This window comes from Aotus nancymaae, unplaced genomic scaffold (assembly GCF_030222135.1).
Source record: "Aotus nancymaae isolate 86718 unplaced genomic scaffold, 86718_ANA_hifiasm-v0.15.2.pri h1tg000006l, whole genome shotgun sequence".
Taxonomy (NCBI): Eukaryota; Metazoa; Chordata; class Mammalia; order Primates; family Aotidae; genus Aotus; species Aotus nancymaae.
Window position 1 is genome coordinate 87,365,259 of NW_026988417.1, and position 25,033 is coordinate 87,390,291.

The 25,033-nt window shown below is 37.0% G+C and overlaps 1 protein-coding gene across 9 annotated transcripts in view; it reads left to right on the top strand.

Annotated features, from left to right (window-relative positions):
* The window catches only part of PDLIM5 (PDZ and LIM domain 5), a 220,485-nt gene that overhangs the window by 169,996 nt on the left and 25,456 nt on the right, over positions 1-25,033 (top strand). For all 9 annotated transcript variants that reach the window (XM_012437702.3, XM_012437695.3, XM_064369296.1 and 6 more), the window contains one exon: positions 19,315-19,489. In XM_012437702.3, the coding sequence (XP_012293125.3) occupies positions 19,315-19,489 (175 nt within the window). The remainder of the gene's footprint in view (positions 1-19,314; positions 19,490-25,033) is intronic.

Below are 25,033 nucleotides of genomic sequence, written 5' to 3' on the forward strand. Positions count from 1 at the left end.
TTGATTTAGAAGATGATAGTGGACTCATCATGGGTTCATGCGTTCTTTATAGTTCACCTGTGGAAATGACGGTGCCAACTAAAGAGATGTAGCAGTCAGGAAGTGAGTGTGTGGGCTTTAAGTATTAAGGCAGATGGCTTTGCTTCTCTCACATTAAAGCTTCAGGCTTCATTCTCTTAACTATTCATAGCTGTGCTCTAGTGTTGCTGAGAAAGGAAAAAAAAAAAACAGGCCAGGCACAGTGGCTCACACCTGTAATCCCAACACTTTGGGAGGCCGAGGCTGGTGGGTCACAAGGTCAGGAATTCGAGATCAGCCTGACCAACATGGTGAAACCCCGTCTCTACTAAAAATACAAAAATTAGCCAGATGTGGTGGCGCACACCTGTAATCCCAGCTACTCAGGAGGCTGAGGCATGAGAATCGCTTGAACCCGGGAGGCAGCAGTTGCAGTGAGCTGAGATCAAACCACTGCACTGCAGCCTGGGTGACAGAGTGAGACTCTGTCAAAAAAAAAAAAAATGAAATGAAACACGACAACACCACAATTTGATCCCTCCCCACCCTGCAAATCACCAAAGAGTGACTGTTACTATTGATGTCATTTTAAATCGTCCCTGGGTATTTGTGACTAGCTGGTTCCGGGACTCCCACCAGTACCAGAATTTGAGACTGCTCAAGTCCCTGATGTACGGTAGTCCAGTATTTGCATATAACCCACGTGTATCCTCTCGTATATGTTCAGTCATCTCTAGATGACTTATAATACCTAATATAAGGTAAGTACTATGAAAATCATTGCACTGTATGTATGTATGTATGTATATATGTATTTGAGACAGGGTCTCCGTCTTTCACCCAGGCTGGAGTGCAGTGGCACAATCTCAGCTTATTACAACCCCTGCCTCCCAGGCTCAAGCCATCCTTCCTGCCTCAGTCTCCTGAGTAGCTAGGACTACAGGCTTGCACCACCAGCCAGCTAATTTTTGTATTTTTTGTAGAGACAGGGTTTTGTCATGTTTCCCAGGCTGGTCTCTAACTCCTGAGCTCAAGCAAACTGCCTTCCTTGGCCTCCTAAAATGCTGGGATTATAGGCATGAGCCACCACACCTAGCTTTACTGTATTTTTTATGATGTTTTTAAAAATTGCTGTGTTGTTACTTTTCAGTTCTCTATCGGTAGAATTCACGGATGTGGAACCCACAGATACAGAGGGCCGACATAAATACATATATGTATATAAGGAAATATGTGTATACACACATGGCAAACACATAAGTTTTGGGTCAGAAGATAAAGTATATTTATTACTGTGTTTTACAGTTTTTTTAAAAATTTGAAAGTCACCAATTTAAGTAAATATCTCATTTTTTTTGTCTATTGGGCGATGACTATTGTAGTTTTGAAGTGATGGGCCAAAAAAAAAAAAAAAGGCTGCATTGAAATGACTCACTGAAATTTTAAGACACTGCCAGTGTACTCTGAGCTGGTCATAGGTTTCTGTTACCTCTACTGAAGTTTCAGCTTTAACTCTTAGATCATTTCACTTGTGGTATTATGTGGCCTATGATACCCAGAAGTCTTTGAATAACACAGTCATGCTATAGCAGTTGATAAATAGGAACTAGGTATGTACATAACAGCATTATAGTTTAGATTGGATTATCTTTTTCTCAGGCATGTAGTTTAACATACGCTATTACACACACACGCTTGCCAGGGACTGACAAAGAGCCAAATGTCTTAGGGTGCAAAATGTCCAAAAGTTCACAGTTGGGATGGAAGTTAATACAAAAAAGTAAGAATCTAAACTCGAGCTTTATTTAAGCTGCAAGACTGCCTCCTATTCGCCCTGTGTCTTTCGTAATACTTCCATGATTAAGATGTAATCGTCCCTTTATAAATATGGATTTGAATCTAGAAAAAGATATAAAAGGTGAGATTTTTCTTATGAATCCGGGAGTTGTACTTTTTAAAACCTAATTTGAATTCACTACATTTGTATGTCTAATAGGCTTTTATGTTGAAATCTTTCATATTATATATAATTAATAAGCAGTTAGGAATATAAAAATATGTTTCTGTATTTTTGTAGGTAACCTAATTTCTTATGTGATGTTTTTCTTAGATCCTGTTTAAGTTATAGATACCAGATTAGATAAATTTAGTTCATTAGATACAAATATGTATAAAATATTACTATCTTACAAATGTAATGAAATGATTTTCACAAATCCAGTCAGAAAGTAATGAAGAGCCTTTCTATGTTGGAACACATCAGTTTTCTAATTTTGGTTTAATCATATACAAAATGAGAATGATTAATTCATTAGAATATAAGCAATGTCTTGATAGATCAGGACCTGTTCATTGAGCCCAGTTTTCTGACTGGTGGTGGCCCCCCAAAATAGAAATGCCTGCCCTTTGTGGGTATGAATTTCATAAGGTTAGCATTTTTGTGAGTCTTTTCTATTTCTTTTTTGTTTTTTTGGAGATGGAGTCTCGCTCTATGGCCCAGACTGAAGCACAGTAGCACAACCTCTGGCTCCTGGGTTCAAGCGATTTTCCTGCCTCAGCCTCCTGAGTAGCTGGGAGGCGCGCACCACCATGCCGGGCTAATTTTTGTATTTTCAGTAGAGACGGGTTTCACCATGTTTGCCAGGATGTTCTCAATCTCATGACCTCATGATCCATCCATCTCAGCCTTCCAAAGTGGTGGGATTACAGGCATGAGCCAGTGCACCCGGCCTCCATTTCTTTATTAAAATAAAGACCTTAAACACATCTCCTATAGCATTGTTGTGAAATGAAATGATGTAATTAGGTCATAGATACCTGGTACTTAGAGGATACTCAGAGGTTAACTTTCTATGCCTTTATTCCTTTTCTTGATGGCATTAATAACTTACATTGTTACTGTCCAACAAAAACCAGTTCTCATGTGATGTCCCTACTTGAAAATGTTTGGGGCTGTCTGCTGCCCACGGTCAAAATGCTTAGCTTCTTAACAGAACTTTCAGTCCCCTTGCAATTTCAGGCCAACCTTCTTCTCCAGCTTCATTTTATAATACTGTTCCCTATAATCCACTCACACTGAAGTTCACGAGTACACATCATTCCTTGGCACACACTTCTCTGCTTTGTACAAGCTGATCCTTTTATTTGAAATGCTTTTCCATCCCTTCTACCCCTGACAAACTTCTCTTTACCCTTTAAGACCAGCTGTTACCCCTTTGTGATACTTTTTTGAGCCCACTTGTTACCTGTTCTTTTTCTATGCTCCTACAAAAGTTCAATAATGTCTTTATTATAGCATTCATCTTGTTATTTTTAATTGTCTATGTAGGTGTCTTTTACCACTGTTTTTAGAGTCATTCCTTTGAGGACAGGGTCATACTGATCGCTATTGTACAGCACCTAAACAATGCCTGGCACAGTTTATAGGCCCTCAGTAAATATCCCCGAGAAAGTGAATGGGTGGAGAAGTCAGTTGTCTTATTTAGGACATCATACGATCTCAAGGATGCAGAATTCATCTGCCAAGATATTGATCTGTCCTTCTACCAAACTTGAAATTCCAACGACAGTCCTTGAAAAGTTGGGAGCACTGTCTGCCAAAGGCTGCTATTAGAAAATAAGCATGTTGCTAAGGAGAAGGGAGCTCCACTCTCCGTGAAGCATTTAACTCTCTTAAGAATGAAGATTGTGAGCGTAAGCAGTACTATAACTAGTAATGTATTGTTTATTTTTTGAAATTAAAAAATAATGACAGTTATAAAGCCCTATGATAGGATTTTTTTTTTTTTTTCTCAAAGTACAAGGGCCGGGCACTACTGTGGCTCACACCTGTAATCCCAACACTGTGGGAGGTGAAGGCAGGAGGATCACTTGAGGTCAGGAGTTTGAGACCAGCCTGGACAACATAGCGGGACCACCATCTCCACAAATTGAAAAAAAAAAAAGTTGGCTAGGCATAATGATGCACGCCCGTGGTCCCAGCTACTCAGGAGGCTGAGATGGGAAGATCTCTTGAGCCTGGAAGGCAGAGGTTGCAGTAAGCCAGGATTATGCCACTGCATTCCAACCTGGGTCACAGAGCTACACCCCCATCTAAAAAAATATGATAATTTACTGCACATAAGGAACAAAGCAGTGGAGTACAGAGGAAATACTAGGAATGTGGGATCACCCATTTTGTCATTGTGGACAAATTAGCTGGGATGCAAAGCACCAGTATATAATATAGAAGTCATCAAAAAAGGCACAAAGAAGAGTCAGATCCGATTATGAGTCCCAGGTCAGAAGGCATGGAGGTGCAGATCAGTGGAAAGGGAAGAAAAAGACTTAAAGTTCTGAGGATACAATCTTGAGGTAAAATATGTATTTGTTTATAGTAAAGTCCTATTTTATGCAGAAATAATATTTTAATGCCTAAAACAAAATTGCATGTAGTCAACTACCCTTGAACATTTTTAGGAGGAGGCCAATTTGGAGAGGGAGCAACATATGCAAAAACTGAGAGAATTTGACTTTGGGTAGGAAGAGCAAGTAGTACAGTATGTTCAAGACTGTCTAGTGGCCCAGAGAGAAGGTTAGATGGATTAATGGCGGCTTTGAATATGAGTGTGGACTTGATGCTGAAAGGAACCTATTAAAAGATTTATAGGCTGGAGGTGGCAAAATCAGACTTGAATTATTAAAAGATTATTATAGCATTAATGTGTTTAAAAGATCATCATGACTTCATTGTAGAGATTAAGATTGGAGTCCTGGAGACCATTTAAGAAGTTGTTGAGGTAATCCAATCTGGAGATATGAAAATGAATATTGCCCTGGGCAGTGGCAGTGATTTGGAGAGAATGCCCTGGGCAGTGGCAGTGATTTGGAGAGAATTCCCTGGGCAGGAGAACTGCAAGGTATTTACACTTTTACCTAGCTGGGCTGCCGGTTTTAACCACTGCCCTCCCTGGGAGCTTGACTGTGTATCCTCTGTTGAAACACCAGTGGAGGATTGTATTCAGTTTATATCATATTAGAATGCTACCTTCATACTTTGTTTGTGTGTACACACAACTCCCAGTTGAGCCCTGTTTACTCTCATATCCCTGGTGTTGACAAGAAATTAGTAGATTTCTTATTATTATTAAAGGTGTCCATGGAGGCAGGCATTCTGCTAAGGAAAATAAAAGTGTATATTGATATTAGTTGATATCATGGTGACATACTCAAGGCAGTAGTATTTTATCATTTAATATTAGACATTCTTAACCTCTGATACTCCGTATTGAACAGATACCAATTTCCCTATGCTCTTGTTAAGGCACCATTCACTTTATGTGAATTAGGTGTTATGTATATAATCTTTATCTTAGTGATTTGCTTTTCTCTATGAAACAGTTTTTCTTTTCTTTTCTTTTTTTTTTTTTTTTTTTTGAGACAGAGTTTCGCTCTCGTTACCCAGGCTGGAGTGCAATGGCGGGATCTTGGCTCACGGCAACCTCCGCCTCCTGGGTTCAGGCAATTCTCCTGCCTCAGCCTCCTGAGTAGCTGAGATTACAGGCACGCACCACCATGCCCAGCTAATTTTTTGTATGTTTAGTACGGGGTTTCACCCTGTTGACCAGGATGGTCTCGATCTCTTGACCTCGTGATCCACCTGCCTCGGCCTCCCAAAGTGCTGGGATTACAGATGTGAGCCACTGCGCCTGGCCGAAACAGTTTTGATATGTAGTAAAGACAAAGGCTCTTAACTGACAAGAATGTAAAAACAAAAGTTGGTGATTCTTTTTTAGGATATAAGTTGTTTTGTGTTTTGAAGAAGCATGATACAAGTAAGCTATAAATATAAAATTTGTGAGCATCTGAAGGTCTTTTGGGGACACTGTAAATTTCTTTTGATCAAACAAAAAAGGGAAAAAGATACAAACTTGCTTTTCAAAATGAATAGTTAATTTTTGCTTCTGTTGTACCCTATGTGAGGAGTTCTCACCATCCCTATTTCAGGAAGTGTATTTTCCTGAGTCAAAAGACAGTATCAGTGAATATATTTAAGGAGGACTATATGTCTTAGGGATGGGATAGAAAGGATTCTTGCCTTGGATAATAGGGAGCATCAAGTGACTGGCAGCTGCTAAGATCTGTTTCAAGTAACATTTTCTTTGCATCTAAATTCCATTTTTGAAATTTAGATCATTTGGCTAAGATTGTAGTTAATGTGGGTTTTTTTTTCTTTTAAGTCATACCCTGCTTCTGGTGTATGCTACATTTAGCAAGAAAGAAAAGCTTATTTATTTCATTATGGACTGAGCTTTGGAGAGATCTGATATGTTGTTTCTTTTTTTTTTTTTTTTGAGAAAGACTCAAATATATTTGTGAGATTTGATTAGATCAAAGACTGAATGATGTGCATCTCAGTTATAAGTGGATATAAATTCTATCTTTTATTTGAAGTCTAAGGGAGATAGGGGTGAGAAAGGAAATTGCTGTTTCTACAACCATCCCAAATTTCATTGTAGGCTTTGCACTACAGTAATAAATCAAGATAACTAGATTTGCTTAGCTAAGATGGATAGATTTATTGGTTCCATTTTAAAATTTTTATATGAATAAGTAAACTGCTACCAGTTGCGTGTATTTCATCTCTTCTAATAATGTTTTATTGCCATCTGCTCCCCTGCATTTTGACATCATTAAACTAAACAGCCCACTTGCCATAAAGCCCTGACTGGAGCTGTCCATTGTCAAAACTGGGGTGTGAAACATGTAAATATGCCCATCTCCTTACATAACAAGTAGATTTTTGTTTCTGATTCTCAGGAAAAAATAAAAGTAACAACCATTAATTGCCTGCTTTCTTTTCTTCTAAATGTTCCTTCATTGAAATTTATTTCTGTGTTGGAAGCTTTCCAGTGCTGATGCAAGGGCACATGTGTGAAAACTATTCTTTCTCCCCATTTTCTTCTCATTCTGAGATTAAAATATTAAACCTTTTATAAAGGTAGACATCTAGATTTGTTCTCATATATGCTTTTCATAAAGAACTATTCTTATTAATAGATGTGTATGGTTTAAACCAAGGGTTGGCAAACAGTGTTCCTTGGTCACATCTAGCCCACCACCAATTTTTGTGAATGAAGTTTTATTGGAAAACAGCTACAATACAGTTGTTTACATATTGTTTGTGGGTGATTTCATGCCACAGTGGTAGAGGTGAATAGTCGCAAGAGTCTGTGAGCCCCATAAAGCCTAAAATATTTATTCTCTATCTCTTTACAGAAAAAGTTTTGTTAACACTGGTTTTAAAGCACATAAATAAGAATAATGATGTCTGATAATTCTGCATAATAGTTGCAGACTTTATTGACAGCCATCAGCACCCTTGGTAGCACTAGTCCTGAGACACTATGATTTCCTATTTGCTTGTCTGTAGCACCTTCAAGAAGGTTAACTCTTTCTGGGCAGATATCTTATCCTTAAATGTATCTTCCATTTACGTCTAAAACATTTCATGTACTAAGTAGTTGTTGAATGAGTGGATACTTTTTTAACTATGTAAGATCTTGTGTCAGAGTGTCATAATAATTGACACTTAAGAAGCATTTCTTACACATTCAAAGAAGTGTAAGTAAACACTTCTACTACCTCATTTAATCCTCTCACCCTTTGAGGTAGTTATTATTGCTGTTTTACAGATAAGGTAACTTAAGACACAGAATGATGACATTTCTAACATCACAGCTAGAAAGTCCAGACCTAGTAATCTGTATATTTTAAATTTTAGTTTTTATTCTAGATGTGCTGCTTTTTCTACCATGAAAAAGCTGGCCCACCATCTCTGCTTTTAAAAGATATTAAATTCAAACATAACTTTGAAAAATGATAAAGTATCATTTGTTTTGGAGAGCTAATGACTTTGAGAGATATCTTAGAGAATTAGTGGTAGTAATAGAGATGTAAGAAATAAGACATGTTACAACTCTAGACATAATTTGAGTATAAAATAATTTTAATGTATGTCCTTACAGTTTTCTCATCTAAATATGACCAAAATTTTACAAATTTAATATTTTAAATACATTCTACACTTACAAAGTCTGTACAAGTTTACCATTGATCCCCTTTAATATTCCTGGGATCATGAATTATGTCTTAGTTTTGTTTTTGTTCTTTTAAAAATATTTTATCTGAACTTTATTATTTTTTATTTCTTTTCCTTTGTTCTTTTTTTTTTTTTTTTTAAGAAAATGAAGCACATTGGCCTTTTACAGTAAAAGCATAGACTTGTCTTTTCACTCTAAGTAGAAAATGGAACAGTAATATTAAGATGATTTAGAAAACTGTGTATATTGTAAGAAGTAATTTGTTGACTTCATTGAATGCTAGTAGAACCAGATATGTTAAGATCTCTTATCTTTATCTTCAAGGTACATACTGGGTTTCTTTTACTTGTATCTCTGACCAAATGGAAGCTTTCTATGTAAGGTCAGCTGGGAGAAAAAGGCAAGTCTGTGTGTACTGAATTTTGATGATGTGTGATACAAGAAATTACAAAGAGAACTGAACGTAATCCAAGTCCCCACACTCACTTTAATTAAGATATTGTAGATCCAGTTTAATCTGGGTTCTTAAAGTTGAAAGGCTGGTTGCTAATGGAAGAAGCTAACCTCCTGAAGACGTGGAAATATTTGATACTTAGCCTTGGGCACACCTGTTCCAATTTTTTATAGCATACATACCAGCATTCTCCACTGCTTAGAGAAATGGTAATATTTTAATCTGTCCAATTTGCTTTTAATCACTGAGTTAAAAAAAAAATCCTGATTTCATTTTTTAAAAATTGCACAAATGTCTCCAGAATGTACTTTACTCTGATCCCAGATCTTGGCTTAACTTCCTCCATTTCTGTTGGATGTGATTTCATGCCTGGATTATGAAGAGTAGACTGTTGTTTAGGCTTTCAACATAAGGAGCTTGACAGACAAAATGCACATATTCTGTGCTTCTCTTGGCCACCATCTGTTTGCAATGGCTGGGGAAGGGGCGGAGAAGAAAGCACTTGCTGCACACAATAAAATGCAAGCATGTTGCCATGACTGCTACCCAATTTAGTATGTATAAAATTGCTACCATACCATTGAGAACATATTTCCTGAGATGTTAAATTACAATACTTTATCTCCCCAAGAGTGCCACTTTGATGTAGCCCAGTTATTTATACAAGCACAACATTAGCCTCAGTGTTTTTAACAAGAACGCTTCTTGCAGTTGAGCCAGTTGTTTTTCACACCATAAAATCTCGCATATGACTTCTGCCTTGTTGGGGCTGTAAACATTTGTCAGGGGGAGTATTAGTATCCATTGATTTTTTTTTCTCTCACTTTTTTCTTTTTTTTTTTTTTTTTTTGAGACGGAGTCTTGCTCTGTCACCCAGACTGGAGTGCAGTGGCTCAATCTCAGCTCACTGCAACCTCTGCCTCCTGGATTTAAGCAGTTCTCCTGCTTCAGCCTTCCAGTAACTGGGATTACAGGCACCTGCCAGTATGCCTGGCTAATTTTTATATTTTTTCATAGAGACAGGGTTTCATCACGTTGGCCAGGCTGGTCTCAAATTCCTGACCTCAAGAGATCTGCCTGCCTTAGCCTACCAAAGTGCTGGGATAATAGGCATGAGCTACTGCACCCAGCCTAGTATCCATTGATATTTTCAATATGAGCCTTTCTTCTGACTTAATGAGAATGAAGTATTATAAGATTTTTAAAATAAGGAATCAAAATATGTTTTACGATTATTCCTAGATTTGTCCCTATAACTTTCTTTGCTCCTTTATCTTAATCCAAATGTAGTAGTTGAAGTATTCACACCGATTTTTATTGTGAACTATTAACAATAAAATAGATTTAGTACTTTAAGTCCATTTGTCCTTAGCAAAAGTATTAGATCTATAATTATGTTTCTCGTTCTGTTGCCCAAGCTGAAGTGCAGTGATGTTATCACAGCCCACTTCAACCTCAAGCTCCTGGACTCAAGTGATCCTCCTGCCTCACACCCCTGAGTAGCTAGGACTCTAGGTACGTGCCATGATGCCCAACTAATTTTTTTTTTTTTTTGAGACAGAGTCTCGCTCTGTCACCAGGTGCCAGGCTGGAGTGCAGTGGTGCGACCTCGGCTCACTGCAACCTCTGCTTCCCAGGTTCAAGCAATTCTCCTGCCTCAGCCTCCTGAGGAGCTGGGACTACAGGCGTGTGCCACCACACCCAGCTAATTTTTGTATTTTTTAGTAAAGACAGGGTTTCACCATGTTGGCCAGGATAGTCTTGATCTCTTGACCTCGTGATCCGCCCCCCTCGGCCTCCCAAAGTGCTGGGATTACAGGCGTGATCCACCACACCTGGCCCCAACTAAGTTTTATTTTTGTTTTGTTTTTAGCGATTCGGGTCTCACTGTATTGCCCAGGCTGATCTCAAACTCCTAGCCTCAAGTGAGCCTCCTGCCTCAGTTACCCAAAGTGCAGGGATTGCAGATGTGAGCCACCACACCTGGCCACATTTCTCTTCTAAAGCAATTTATATAAATTCTCCTAAATGTTTCTCAAAATGTGAAGAATACAGCCTTTTATCCATATGTTTTATTTCAGGAACTTTGCAGCCATTAATTATAATGGCTAAAAACTTTGGGCAGCCAGGTTTATGGAAATAAAGTAGTATTTCTCTAAGAAACTAATATTTTACAGAATACATGAAGGGCTTAAAAGTGATAATCTAAGTTATTAGAGACTTCAAGGAAAATAAAAAAATAACACCTTCATACATTTTTCCTAAATTTATCCTAGCAAACTCAGTAAGGAAATTAAAATAGCAGAAATAAATCATCTCAACTATCACTATCCCTCCTCCAAACTGGTCCAGAAGTTAGTACTACCAGGTTTAAATCACATTTAAGGAGCTCTGACTTCATATTTTAATGGATCAAGACATTAACTGGCAAAGAGCTTAGCACACAGTAGGGACTTAATAAATAATTATTGATGAATTAATACATAAGGACATAAGCTTTGGAGTCAAATAGATATGGTTTTGGGTCCCAGATTCTCTCCTCTCCTCCACTGGTTTCCATGACATGCTCTCCTGGTTTTTTTCCTGTCTCTCTGTCAGTCCCGAGGTATTTGTTATTTGCTTTCTGCCTAAGGAGCTCTTCTGTTTTCATGCTGCACTTTCCCTGAAACAGTCTTGTTCACTCCCACAGACTCAAATGTCATCAATATGTTGGTGACTCTTGAATCAATTCTTCTAGCTTAGATATTTCTCTTGAGATTTTTAATTCACTAAATTATTTGTACTAGATGGACCACAGGCACCTCCAACTTGAACATACATGTGCTATCCTCCACTGTGAACACATGCATAGCGTAGTGCCTGCCTCATTGTCGACTCTTGGTATAAACTTGTGAGTGAAAGATATCTGTAGGTAAACTCAGTATTTTTCCACCTTTCTAGCACTTGTCCCACTATAAGATAATAGACTTTACTTTCCTGTAACCTTCTATAAACTCAGTAAAGGCAGAAATCATGTTTGTCTTGTCCAAGTCGGTAGAGCCAGCACATTGTTTGGCACACAGTAGTTGTTCAAAAAACATTTGCCCCATTTCATGATTCTACATGTTTGAGGACAAGTTACTTATCCTTTCAGAAGTTTATATTTTTGATCTGTTAAATAGGGGCAGTACCTTGAAATATTGTTGTAAAGATGAAACAATTAAGTTATTTTCTCTTCAAAAGTTTTACTATAGAAGAATATTCAAATATATGTATTTGCACTCTAGCCTGGGGAACAGAGTGAGACCTTGTCTCTAAAAAGTGTTTTAAATAAGAAACAAAAAAAATTACTGTGTTGGGGCGGGTGCAGTGGTTAACGCCTGTAATCCCAGCACTTTGGGAGGCCAAGGCAGGTGGATCACGAGGTCAGAAGTTCAAGACTCGCCTAGCCAAGATGGTGAAACTCCGTTTCTACTAAAAAATACAAAAATTAGCTGGGCACAGTGGCAGGCACCTGTAATCCCAGCTACTCAGGAGGCTGAGGCAGGAGAATTGCTTGAACCCGGGCAGCAGAGGTTGCAGTGAGCCAAGATTGCGCCACTACACTGTGGCCTGGGCAATCGAGTGAGACTCCATCTCAGAAAAAAAAAAAAAAATTACTGTGTTGGGAGATGTGTGGTAGGCAAAATAATGCCACCTCCAAACCTGTGACTATGTTATATGGCAAAAAGAAATGAAGTTTGCAGATGGAGTTAAGATTACTTATCAATTGACCCTAAAAATGGGGAGACTATTTTGCTTTGACCCACTGTAATCACAAGGGTCTTCAAAGTGGAATAGCAGGGAGTCAGAAGAGAGGATCAGAGTGATACTAAGTGAAAACAATTCGACCCATGGTTGCTGGCTTTGAAGATGGTGGAAGGGGCTTTGGAAACAGAGAACTGGACAGCCTCAGTTTCCCTAGAGCCTTCAGAGAGAAAAACAGCCCTACCAACACTTTGATTTTGACCCAGTAATATCTGCGTAGGATAACTGTTAGGTTTAGGTAATAAACTTGTGTTGTTTTTAAGCTAGTAAGTTATTAGTAATTTGTTACAGTGGCAATAGACAACTAATAGTCAATCAAATAATCAGAAAAAAAAAATTGAAAATTGGGTATTTTGTGATATTAAGAAATATTTTTAAATGTGATAACGGTATTATGATTATGTTTTTTAAAAAGAGTACTCTTTTAGAGATTATATTACAATGTAGATTAAATTACATATCTTGAATTTGTTTCATAATAGTTCAGACATGGCAGGGAGCAAGTGGGATATTGATTAAACATGATCAATTATGAAGCAATGATTAACAAAGCTTGATTTTTCCTTTTATTAAGTTGCACTAGTTTTTAAATAATGAATTGGTTCCTTAGCATCCTCTAAGATAAACAAAGTGGATTTTTAAAAAAATTCTAGAATCATTGTAAACTCATAGACTTAGATATATTTGAAGTATTTCAATCCATTATAGTTCCTATTTTTATTTTTCTTAATGCTCAAACTGTACCATCTACTTCTTCAGATTATTTTGATGCAACTCTAGTAGTCTTCAGTATTTTCCTTGCTTTATAATTTGACAAGATATTCCAAACTCCTTATTCATTTTTTGCCCCGATCCTAGAATCAGCAATTTCTCTAAGACATCTGGTTCCTTTTAGTAGAAAGACAATAATTCTGGTACAGGAGTCATTTTTTCTCTAAACAAAGACTTACTGAACAATATGCCAGGGACTGTTGGGTGCTAGGGATATAGCAATGAACAAAATAGATGGTGTCCGTGACCTCAAGGTATGAGAAGGAAGATAATAAACAATAAACAGAATATAACATGAGTGCTGTAGATAAAGAGAAACTACTGGGGAATAGAAGAACTGCTGGTTTGTGGCGAATGGGATGGTGTTTTATATAGGATGGTCCAGGAAAGCTACATTGATAATATGGCTTTGGAGCAGAAATCAGAAGGAAGTAAGGGAGCAAGCCATGTGAACGCTGGGGAAAAGATTTCCAGGCAGAGGGAACAGAAAGAACAAAGGCCTTGAATCAGAAGCACACTGGCCAGTATAGAGGAATAATCAGGAGGCCAGCATGTCTAGGATATAATTGGCCAGGGGTAGAGTGGTAGGGGATCGGGTCAGAGAGATAGCAAGGGTCAGGTTCTCTAAGACCTTTCGTTTCAGTGCTAAGTTAAAAGGTCACCATTGGAGGGTTTTGAGCAGAGGAGTATCTGTTCAAAACCCTCCAATTATATGCTGACTTCATTTTTACTGGCTTTTTGTTTATGGCAAGGGTAGAAGTAAGGAGATCTATAGGCAGTCACTGCTGTAATCCAAGCAAGAGATGAGGATGGTGGCTTGGACCAGGATGTACTATGGAGATGGTGAGACATCATTAAGTGATGTGGTTTTTGTATCATCATGAGCAGTTCATCTTCCAACACCAAACTTGCAAGTTTGTTCTTTGGGATACCATCCCCCACTCACAGCTGACTTACATTAAATTAAAGATTGACAGAATGGAGTATATTTTTCACATAGTATATGTCAATAGTAAGAATATTTTACTGTTAGTTGAGTAATTTTATTTGAACCAAAGAATCAACTGATTAATTTCATGCCTATTCAAGTACAGTCTGGCCAGGTGCTTAATCTATGTATTATAATCCTCACTACTGTCTTTTAAGTATGTTGGTTTAGAATTAACCACCATTATGAACAGGAACAGAGACCAAAAACATCAAATAACCTCCACTTTATTCTTAATCCAGTGAGAAAACATCTGTTTTCAAAAAAATTCACACATGTACTACCAGGAATTTGATTGATTTTAATTAATATTTTCTTATTGGAAACTCTTAACAACTCTGTATATTGTGGTTTAGGTATATTTTACTGGATTAACTTAACAAATTTATATATTGTATGCTGAGAAAGTTTTCTAGTATGTTGCTAGGTTTTCCACTAAATTTATGTTTATTTATTTAATGGTAATTATTGTAATCTTAGGTTTGATTATCGTAGTGTTGAAATCAAAAGGAAAGATTAAATATGAGTGTTATCATCCTGAACCTTTAGAAGACTCATAAATAGCAATTCTAAAGTTAATGAAAGAGATTCTCACCAACACTACTGGTTTAGAGAGAAGCTAATGGATTTGAATTTACAGTTTTCTGGTGGTGAAATATGTTTGGTACAAAAGATGATAAAAAGTAATTTTCAGACAAGCTCCCAGTGAGTAAAGATTAGCCATAAAAGAAGGCAATATTTAATGAAAGTTGCTCAAGCTTAAGGTTAAAAAGGAAATCTTGAGTCAAGAATCAACTTCCTCCTAATGTTCTCATTGTAACAGCTTCCTGACTTGCTCATTATTCAGTTCGAATAAGTCACATTTTTTTGTGACTTACATTCCTAGATTGTGAAATGAGGCTGATTCAGTGCTCCTGTTTAATGTTATCATTAGAACTTAAGAGAGAAAAAAAATCATTACGAACAAGTAGATTCTCATCCTTAAGCCATCTCTAAAGAGGAGTATTTTTTTTTTCCTCATAAAAGTAGATGGTTTTTGTAGTGGGTTCAATGCATTTGAAGCATTTTGGTCAATGTGTTACCCATGGAAGACTGGTTTTCTTAGTATGGTAGTGTAGTTCTCTACAAAATCATAATGGAAGCAGGGCTCATTTATGGTACTTCCCCTCTCCCAAGATTTCACCCTCTTATGCTTCCCGCTTCCCCGTAAGCCAAGTGAGCAGCGACTAGGAGGCTGGCACTTGACTGCTCAAAGATTGCCCATTCCTATGCTAGAGCGGTTAGAAATTCAGTCTGAAGAAATGAAACATCACTTTATTCATACGGGAAATAACTGTGCCTTGGAAATGTTCAGGACCTGGTAATTAATAGAGCTTATGTAGCTTTGTGTGCGGGCCAATGTGCTAGCAACACAGCAACAAATGGAGGTGTGAGAATTTATTTCATTTCCAAAGTGGTTAAAATGGGGCAGTAACAGAAAGCAAAGCTTTTCTTCCCAAGAAAGGAATAGCAGTAGAGCTAAGAGCCTTTTTATGTGTGTTTAAGATACAGTCACATGTTTCATGTTTAAGAATGGCTTCTCATGCTAAGTAAGTTAGCTCCCCATATACCTTCTCCTTGAGGCATGGGCCACATGGATTATGTCCCATTTTACAATGACTGGTGGAGAATTACCACACTCTTTTATTGTTAAAAGTGTCTCAGTGACTCAGTACTTTAGAGCTTATGCATAATTAATATGATAAAATAAAGTCATATGTTAGATGAAAGGATTTGGCTTTCTTTGAGGTCTGATTTTCAGATTTTCTAAATTGGTTACTTTCCCATTATTTGAAATCCTGAACCTAATCTACATTTTTAAAGTATCTATCTGTATAGTCTTCTTTACAAAGACAAAAAAAAAAAAAAAGAAGAAAAAAAGATTGGGACTCTTCCTTTTTTCATTTGATTGACTAAATATTATTTTTTCATTTTTTTGTAAGGCGATTTTCTGGCTATGGGTGGGAAAAAGTATATAGAGTTTATACTCATTTTTAAGTAATTAATTAATCTAGGGAAGATATTGGCAGGATATTGATAAACAGCTAATAAATTATACAGGTGAGGAGTGTTACTTCTAGCTGGGGTGGTCAGAGAAGACTTTGGAGAAGTCTTCTCCAAGATGAAATTTCTGTGAGCCTTACAGAATGGGAAAACTGTAAGGAGCAGTGGAAAAAGAGCCATTTCCTTGGCTGAGGGTCACAGAGGTAATGGCTGGTGTGGCATATTCAAGGGATAGGAATAAACTGTAGCATAGTTTAAGAGCAGACTCTGGAGCCAGACAACCCAAGTTCAAGACATTTACATGCTTTTACATGCCTCAGATTCCTCATAAATTAAAAAAGGAGTACTAATACCAAAATCACGGGGCTTTTGTAAGGCTTTAAGAATAGTACTTTTAAGGCCAGACACAGTGGCTCACACCTGTGGTCCCAGCACTTTGGGAGGCCAAGGCAGGCAGATCACAAGGTCAGGAATACAAGACCAGCCTGGCCAACATGGTGAAACCCCATCTCTACTAAAAATACAAAAATTAGCTGGGCGTGGTGGTGGGCGCCTGCAGTCCCAGCTACTCAGGAGGCTGAAGCAGGAGAATTGCTTGAACCTGGGAGGCGGAGGTTGCAGTGAGCCAAGATCATGCCATTGCACTCCAGCCTGGGCAACAGAGCAAGACTCTATCTCAAAAAAAAAAAAAAAAGTACCTTCAAATCGTATTAAATAATTGCACAAACTAAAGTAACTCTAATTTAGTCTGAAGATGATGGCAGTGATATGTGAGGAAACACAAAGGACAAGGTTTTATAGAAGATTGGAGTGGACTCATTGAGGGACTCGACTTTCAGGACCACCTATAGTTTGTAATGAGTTACAGAGGCTTTATTTTAGAAGCAGGAATATATGATTAGAGTAGTGTTTTTGGAAAAATAATGTAGCAGAATAGGTAGAAGAGGAGAGTGGCAGCAGAGAGAGTGGTTAGGAGACTCGCAATAGTCCAGATTTGAGGAATTCAAGACCACAGTTCAAAAGATAGAGGATAGGATTGGATGAGAAAGGAAAGACAGACCTGAGAAGGAAACATTTTCTATGAAACAGTTGTTAGGGTCCGGGGACTAACCCTCGGGGCCATAGGAGGCAGAGTTCTGTGCTGCGTGAATGGGAGAATTCAAGCATTTAGGCGTTCTTAGCAAGAGCTGGTAATATGTGCAAGAAGAGGACATCCATTTTACATGTCTTGAATTTAAAGATAATAACTGGTATTAGAGTTGAAAATGCCCTTGAGAATACGTGTTTGGTGCTCTAGGAGAAATCAGGCCTGGATATAGAAATTAAAGATGCACAGAGGTAAGAGTTGGGCTGCATGAGTAGGTAACAAGAAAGAAAGTAGTGTACCAAGTGAATATTACAGTACTTTTCTTCCCCATTTCTATAAGAGAAATTGTGGGTCTAAGAGAATGGAAACATGTTTCTAGTCCAGTTGACTCACTTGAAACATGGGCAATAGTAGAGATCCCTGGCCTGAAAATGCCATTTCACAGATCAAGTGCCAGGCAGCGCACTGTAGATGTGCAAAGTGTCTATAAATGCTGGGTTTCTGGATCTGTAATTGCACATTATTGCAAACAGTCTTCATTCTAATAAGGGAGAATTACTATATTAATTATCCTAATTAATCTTTCCCAATTCCAACTATACTTTAATATAGATACAGTCAATGTGTATACACATATATATGTCTATTTATGTAAATATATTTATCTGTATAAATACACTCTGTTAATTTGTATTATTTGTATGCTTTCCTTAAAAGTTGTTCCTCTTAGACTATTTTCATGCACACTTTTTCTCTTCCATTAGTTTTTAATTGCCTATGGTTAAGGAACAGGCTGTCTGTTGGTTTCAATCCCTCACTGTTTTCTCATTCTTCCACTTATGTGTTGATTCCAGTTCATTCATTCGTTCATTCTCTCCAGACACTGTTAAGTTGCTAGAGTGATGAAAAAGACATAATTTCTGTTCTCAGGGGGTGTACTATCTAGTTTGGGGAAGGAAAGGCACAGAAATATGTAGCAAAAACAGTAATAAAGACATTAACAGAAAATTATGAGAACATAGAAGAGAAACATTTAATCGTGATTATATGGAAGGAGTTGGGGAGAAATGCAATTCAAGGAGAGTTTTTGGAGGAGTTGATTTCTGGGCTGAGACTTAAAAAATAAAGTAGTGGTTACAGGTAAATCGGAAGAAGGGTAGAAAATGGCGATACTGATGGTGAAAACAGCCTGAGCATAGATAGACCCATTCACAAGAAAAAGTGAGGCAGTTTAGTGTTGTGGAGCATAAAGTGAAAGGCAACGGGCAGTGTAAGATGACGTTGTGGGGCAAGCAGAGACCACTCGGGAGATTTGTATGCAGCACATAGAAGCAGGGACTGCATTCAGGGGTCAAACAGGGAGATCTTTAAATGCTGTTGGGTCAGATTTCAGTCATAGGTGGCAGTTGGGAGGATGAATTTAAGGAGGACAAGACATTTTTGGTAGCTGGTTGAGGTGGGAGACGTTGAGGATCTAAATTAAGGCAGTATTATAGGAATGGGGAAGAGGAGGCAAAGTCAAGAACAATATGTAGTATCAAACCAGCAGGACCTATTACTACAAATGAAGGGGAAGAAGGGCCAAGGATGCTTCTTATATATCTGCCTTCTATTCCTGGATGATTGGTTGCACAGTCAATGTAGAGAATACAGGAACAGAGAGAATATAGTGAGTTAATTTTTGGTTTTGTTATCTTCAACACATTGGGATTTTTAATGTATCTATTATTATATTTGGAATTAAATCTAATTAATGGTTAGCAGAGATGTCTAGATAACTAGAAATAACTCACCTTCAACGTTCACCTTAACCATCTCCTCTTAGAAGCAGAGGAGATGCTTTTCTTAAAACATTCTATGCATACATCTGTCGTAATTCTTTCACTCGGTTGGAATCTTTGGTTTTCTTTCCTATTCATTTGCATAGTCACAGCCTGGTGTTTGATTCATCACTTCACTGTAAATGTGAGTGAGAGAATAACAAGTGAATAGATTATTATTAAAATAATAATTTTTATTATTTGATTGTTAGGAAAAGTTTATATGTGGCTTATTCTCATTCTGATTCTTCTGTTTTAACTCCTAGTACCTTCCACTGGAAGAATCTCAAACAGTGCTACTTCCTCAGGAGCAGTGGCACCAACCAACTCAGCTTTGGGACAACCTCAGCCAAGCGACCAGGACACTTTAGTGCAAAGAGCTGAGCACATTCCAGCAGGGAAACGAACTCCAATGTGTGCCCACTGTAACCAGGTCATCAGGTTGGTTGTTTTTTGAAATTTTCTTGAAAGTACTTAATGCTAATTTTCTTTTTTTGCATTTTGAAATGTGTAATATAATTAGTGAAAATATTCTTGCCATAATCCTATAGAGTACTAATTATTGAGTAGATAAATATGAATATCTATTAGAATCTACTTTAATGAAAGGTAATACTAGCTCTGTGAAAATAAAAGTACTAATTGTGTTCATTATCAGTTATCAATTCCTATTAGAACTAAGGAAAAAGTGATTAATGTGGTTTTTCAGAGAATAATAAAATTTTAAGACTCAAAGGGACCCTGAAAATCACTTATCCTAATTTCATTATTCTACAAATTATGCAAGTGAGGACATTCATTTAGATGAAAAATAACTGGTGACATTAAAGAACTTTGAGCCTTAGAGAAAAAGAAGATTGGATTTTTGAGTAGACAGGCACTGAAAGGTACCTTCAGACCTATTCATAAATGTTTTGAATGTTAAATTAGGTTATGACCTGCTTCTTTAAAATATGTTTTATCTGGGCCTGGTGCAGTGGCTCACATCTGTAATCTCAGCACTTTGGGAGGCCGAGTGGGCGGTTCACGAGGGCAGGAGATCGAGACGAGCCTGGCTAACATGATGATACTCCATCTCTACTAAAAATACAAAAAGTTAGCCGAGTGTGTGGCATGCACCTGTAATCCCAGCTACTTGGGAGGCTGAAGCAAGAGAATTGTTTGAATGTGGGAGGCAGAAGTTGCAGTGAGCCGAGATTGCACCACTGCACTCCAGCCTGGGCAACAGAGCAAGACTCCATCTCAAAAATAAAAAGGCCAGGCACAGTGGCTCACGCCTGTAAATCCCAGCACTTTGGGAGGCCAAGGTGGGCGGATCATAAGGTCAGGAGATCAAGACCATCCTGGCTAACATGGTGAAACCCCATCTCTACTAAAAATACAAAAATTAGCTGGGTGTAGTGATGCACGCCTGCAGTCTTAGCTACTTGGGAGGCTGAGGCAGGAGTATACCCTGAACCCTGGAGGCGGAGGTTGCAGTGAGCCGAGATCGCACCACTGAACTCCAGCCTGGGCGACAGAGCGAGACTCCACCTTAAAAATATATATATATATATGTGTGTGTGTGTGTGTGTGTATATATATATACGTATATACGTATATATATGTATATGTATATGTTGTATCCAAACCTGTTTCATTGTCTCTTAAGTTACAAGAAGAGAAACGTCTCAGAGCCCTTAAGAATGCACTGTACTGCAGCTTATTGAATCTCTGAATATTTCTCAATAAGGGGCTTTTAGAATGTTGGCAGTGTAGGCAGCAATGCTGATTGCAGGCATCCCACCCCAAGGACCTGTTGCACTTTGTGAGTTGCCTTGTTGGCAGGAACAAATGATCCTTTAAAGTGATTTTGTTCAGACTCTCTTCTTTTTAAATTTGTCCTACTTTGAAATAATTGAAACAATGACTTCTCTGAAGTTGAATAAGATTAAAACTTAATTACGTTTTCATCTCTTCTATTATATAATTATAGCATAATGTTTCTAGGTAATATTTAAAATGGAGCCAGGAAACCTCAATACTTCATTTAAGAATCAAATATAAATACCCCTCTCTTTAGCCTACTATTAATTAAATAATATATATTTCAAGAACATAGCACACAGTGTGTCATTCAAAATTGAATAGATTTTTTTTTATTTTAAAAGTAGTCAATGTTCATTATGACATTTAAAAAACGTAGAAACACAGAAAACAAAAAACAAAATTCACACATAATCCCACCTCCCAAGGTAACTGTACTACTATTTTCTTTCAGACTTTTAAAACATTCACTCATAAGGACAGATACTATTTTACAAAAATGGAATAATAATGCAGTATTTTGTAAGCTGTTATTTTTCACTTAAATTGTATTTTTCAGAGTGAGTGTCTGCTTAGTAAGAATTAGCCAGCAGCAGTGGGAGTAGTAATAGTGGTCATGGGGAGAAAGGGAAAATCAGTAGAGGTTTCCAAAGTCTAGTGTAGTATTCAACACACAGGAGGCATTCAGTAAATGTTTAACTGCATAGATCATGCCTGACTCTAGACCCATTCATCATTTAGGCCATAATGTCAATTTGGTTAGTCATTTTCCTAAAAGTATTAGTGTGGGGTCTCTGTCTTACAGAAATATTTAATATAAGATCTAGTATGTTGCTGCTTTATCCTAATAAAGAAAGCAATGTTTTAATTACTACCTGCATTTAGCTGTTATGTTTTTGGTTTAATACTGATAAAATAGAAACAAACTCTGACTTGTAACATTGCTTCTATAAGTTATAGTACTTTGGTTGCCTAGACTGATGCTTAGGGAAACTATATTCTGGATAAAAACACCCTTTGTGGAGACAGGAGTCTGCTGTTATTTGTATGCTATTGTAAGCAAGTAATTACTGGGTGAGTTAACAAAATGTCATACCACATCATTTGCTGATTCATGTTGTCTAGTTATCAAATTTCATGATATCCTGTAACCACCACTTCTGGCACTCCTAAAAAACGTACTTAGTATGGAGAAAATATGAAGATCAAAGTAGAAATTACATTTACCACCCCTACCTGCCTTGGTTTTAAATTTAATGCCAGGCCAGGATGCAATTTTAATATACAATCATCCTGCCATGTAAAATAAATATGTATTATGCTAACATGAGTAGCCATCACTTATTGCTCCCTCATCTGTTAAATTTTATATTGTTCTGAATTATCCAGAACTTGTTATCAGTTAAGCATTAAAGCTTCATTTACTAAGGAAGTTAATAGGAATGGGGATTAGTTCATGTCAAGATCATGTAACAGTAATTAACATAGCACATTTGCCTGGTGCTCAAACGCTTAAGCAGCTTGAATCGATTGTGGTCAGTTCAGAGGCCTAGTCAAAGCATAATTCTAGTTCTTGGCCTCAGTGTCAGTATTACTTACCAAAGCAAGAAGGCTTTAGATCAAGTGACATTCTCTTGGACACCTGTTTTAAAAACGAGCTGCAGTTTCAGGCTTGATACTTTCAATGCAGAGTATTGTACCCTGGAAAGCTTGGAGAAGTTTAAATTCATAATTTACATTGTGAGTTTTCTACTATGTAATTTATATTATTTGTACTAATTTATGTTGTTTTGTTTTATATTTACTTTTCAATATTTCAAATTTGCAAAGAAACTTTTTAAGTAAAGGCAAACTAAAGCATATTTTATGTTTTATTGTTCTGTTTTTTTTCAGCAGAGTTGATTGTTTTAGAAAACTTCAGAAATCTGAATGTTAGAACTGAACTGGTTATCTCTTTATAGAACACATTCAATTTAAAATTCCATAGCTAATCTTATTTGGATCTGATGTTTAAAATTTTTGGATTTATTTGAATTGTGAAAAGTTTATGGATGTTTTGCCTAAATTATATTATGGTGACATCACTTTGACTAGCTACAAATGAATAGGAAGTTACATTTCAGGAACTTCTATTGAAGCTTTAAGTTTGCTATGGGACAGTTCCAGTCAAATTATGATAGAAGCACCATTTCTTTGACTCATACTTGTGAATAGATTGACTGTAGGAATGCTAGGATAATAGACAATCATAGAAAATCAGGTAGTTGCAGCCAAAACCACATTTCACTTTCCCTGGTAGAATGGGCTTATGAACATTCTAGCTTATTTCTTAAGTGTTAGATCTAGTGGCATTAAAATCTGTTGACCATTTGTATTACATGGAGTTAACTGAACTATTTATGTTTAGCTTCTTGACATCTTTGTGAAAGAATTAAGGGGCTTATAGTGCTTAAATTTCTTCTTAATATGGAATGCTTAAATAGCCACATTGCTATTGTTTTGTCTGCCTACAGTGCAGCACCAGAAAAACCATATACAGCCAATCCATTGTTTATTCCAGTGAGAGAAAAAGTCTTAATATTAGTGATTTGCTTTTTACTCAGTGATTTTTAAAATTCTCTCATAAGGAGCACCATCTCAGTTTACCAAGGAAAAGCATGCAGAATTTTTTTGCCTGTTTTACCATTTATTTCAGTCTCTGAGCACCCCTTTATTTATAGGTTTATTTACCATCCCCACTGATTAAGATTTTACTTGAAAATAAAAGGGTTCCTGGCTTAATATATTAGCCCTTGTATTTAAGGAAACAACTAAAGACATTGACCAAGACTCATAAGCAAGACAGAGACCAAAATTTTACTATTTACTGTTGTGAAAGATTAGAAAGAACATAAATGTGCACATCTATGTAATGTAATTTTCAGATAATAGTTGTATTAAATGTGTTTTTGGCATATTCCAAATATTGCACTAAGAATTTTGCCTGAATTTTCGTAATAGCCCTGTGAGACAGTTGCTATGATCATTCCACTTCAAGGTTGAGAAAATTGAGGCCCAGAGAAGTTATATATTTGCTTGAAGTTTCATATTTAGTAAATAACCTGAATTTGAATCCAGCTTTGTCTAACTTTAATTTTTATTCATGCTTTTAACTACCAGTACATAGCAAAATGTTTATAGTATCATATTAATATGGCAAAAATGAAATAAGGAACTCAAAAGTATGATTCCAATTTTGTGTGAAGAAATTATACACCAAGACATGTATTTAAGCCTAGCAATAAAGATAGCAAGATAGCTTCTCTATATTGAACATGACGGTATCATGCCAAGAACTTTAATAGTATCATTCTACTGGATCCCCAAAATAACTCCAAAGAATTAATACTATTCTTTTTAAAAAAATATTTTTATTTCCATAGGTTTTTGGGTAACAGGTGGTACTTGGTTACATGAATGTTCTTTAGAGGCGATTTGTGAGATTTTGGTGCACCCATCACCTGTGCAGTGTACTCTGAACCTAATTTGTAGTCTTTTATCACTCACCCCTTTCCCTTTCTTTCCCCGAGTCCCCAAAGTCCATTATATCATTCTTTATGCCTTTGCATCCTCACAGCTTAGCTCCCATGTATGAGTGAGAACATAGCGATGTTTGGGGTTCCATTCCTGAGTTACTTCACTTAGAATAATTGTCTCCAGTCCCATCCAGATCGCTGTGAATGCCAGTATTCCTCTGTGTGTGTGTGTGTGTGTGTGTGTGTGTACACCACAATTTCTTTATCCACTCATTGATTGATAGGCATTTGGGCTGAGTCCATATTTTTGCAATTGTGAATTGTGCTGCTATAAACATGAGTGTGCAAGTATATTTTTCATATAATGGCATATTTTCCTGCTAGTAGATATATATTCTTATGCCTGTTTTATAGGTGGTAATACGGAGGCTTAGATTAATTTGTCCAAAGTCACAGAGCTGGTTAAATAATAGAGCCAGGGCTGGAATCCATCTGTTTGATTCTGAAATACTTTCATTAATTCATTAAATATTTATTGAGGGTCCTATAATGAACTAGGCACTGTTTTATCCCACTGTTTTTAAGAGTATAATAGTAAACATTACATATAGGCAGTATGCTTTAGAAAAAAGCCCAAAAGAGAACTGTACCCCAAAATCAGGAG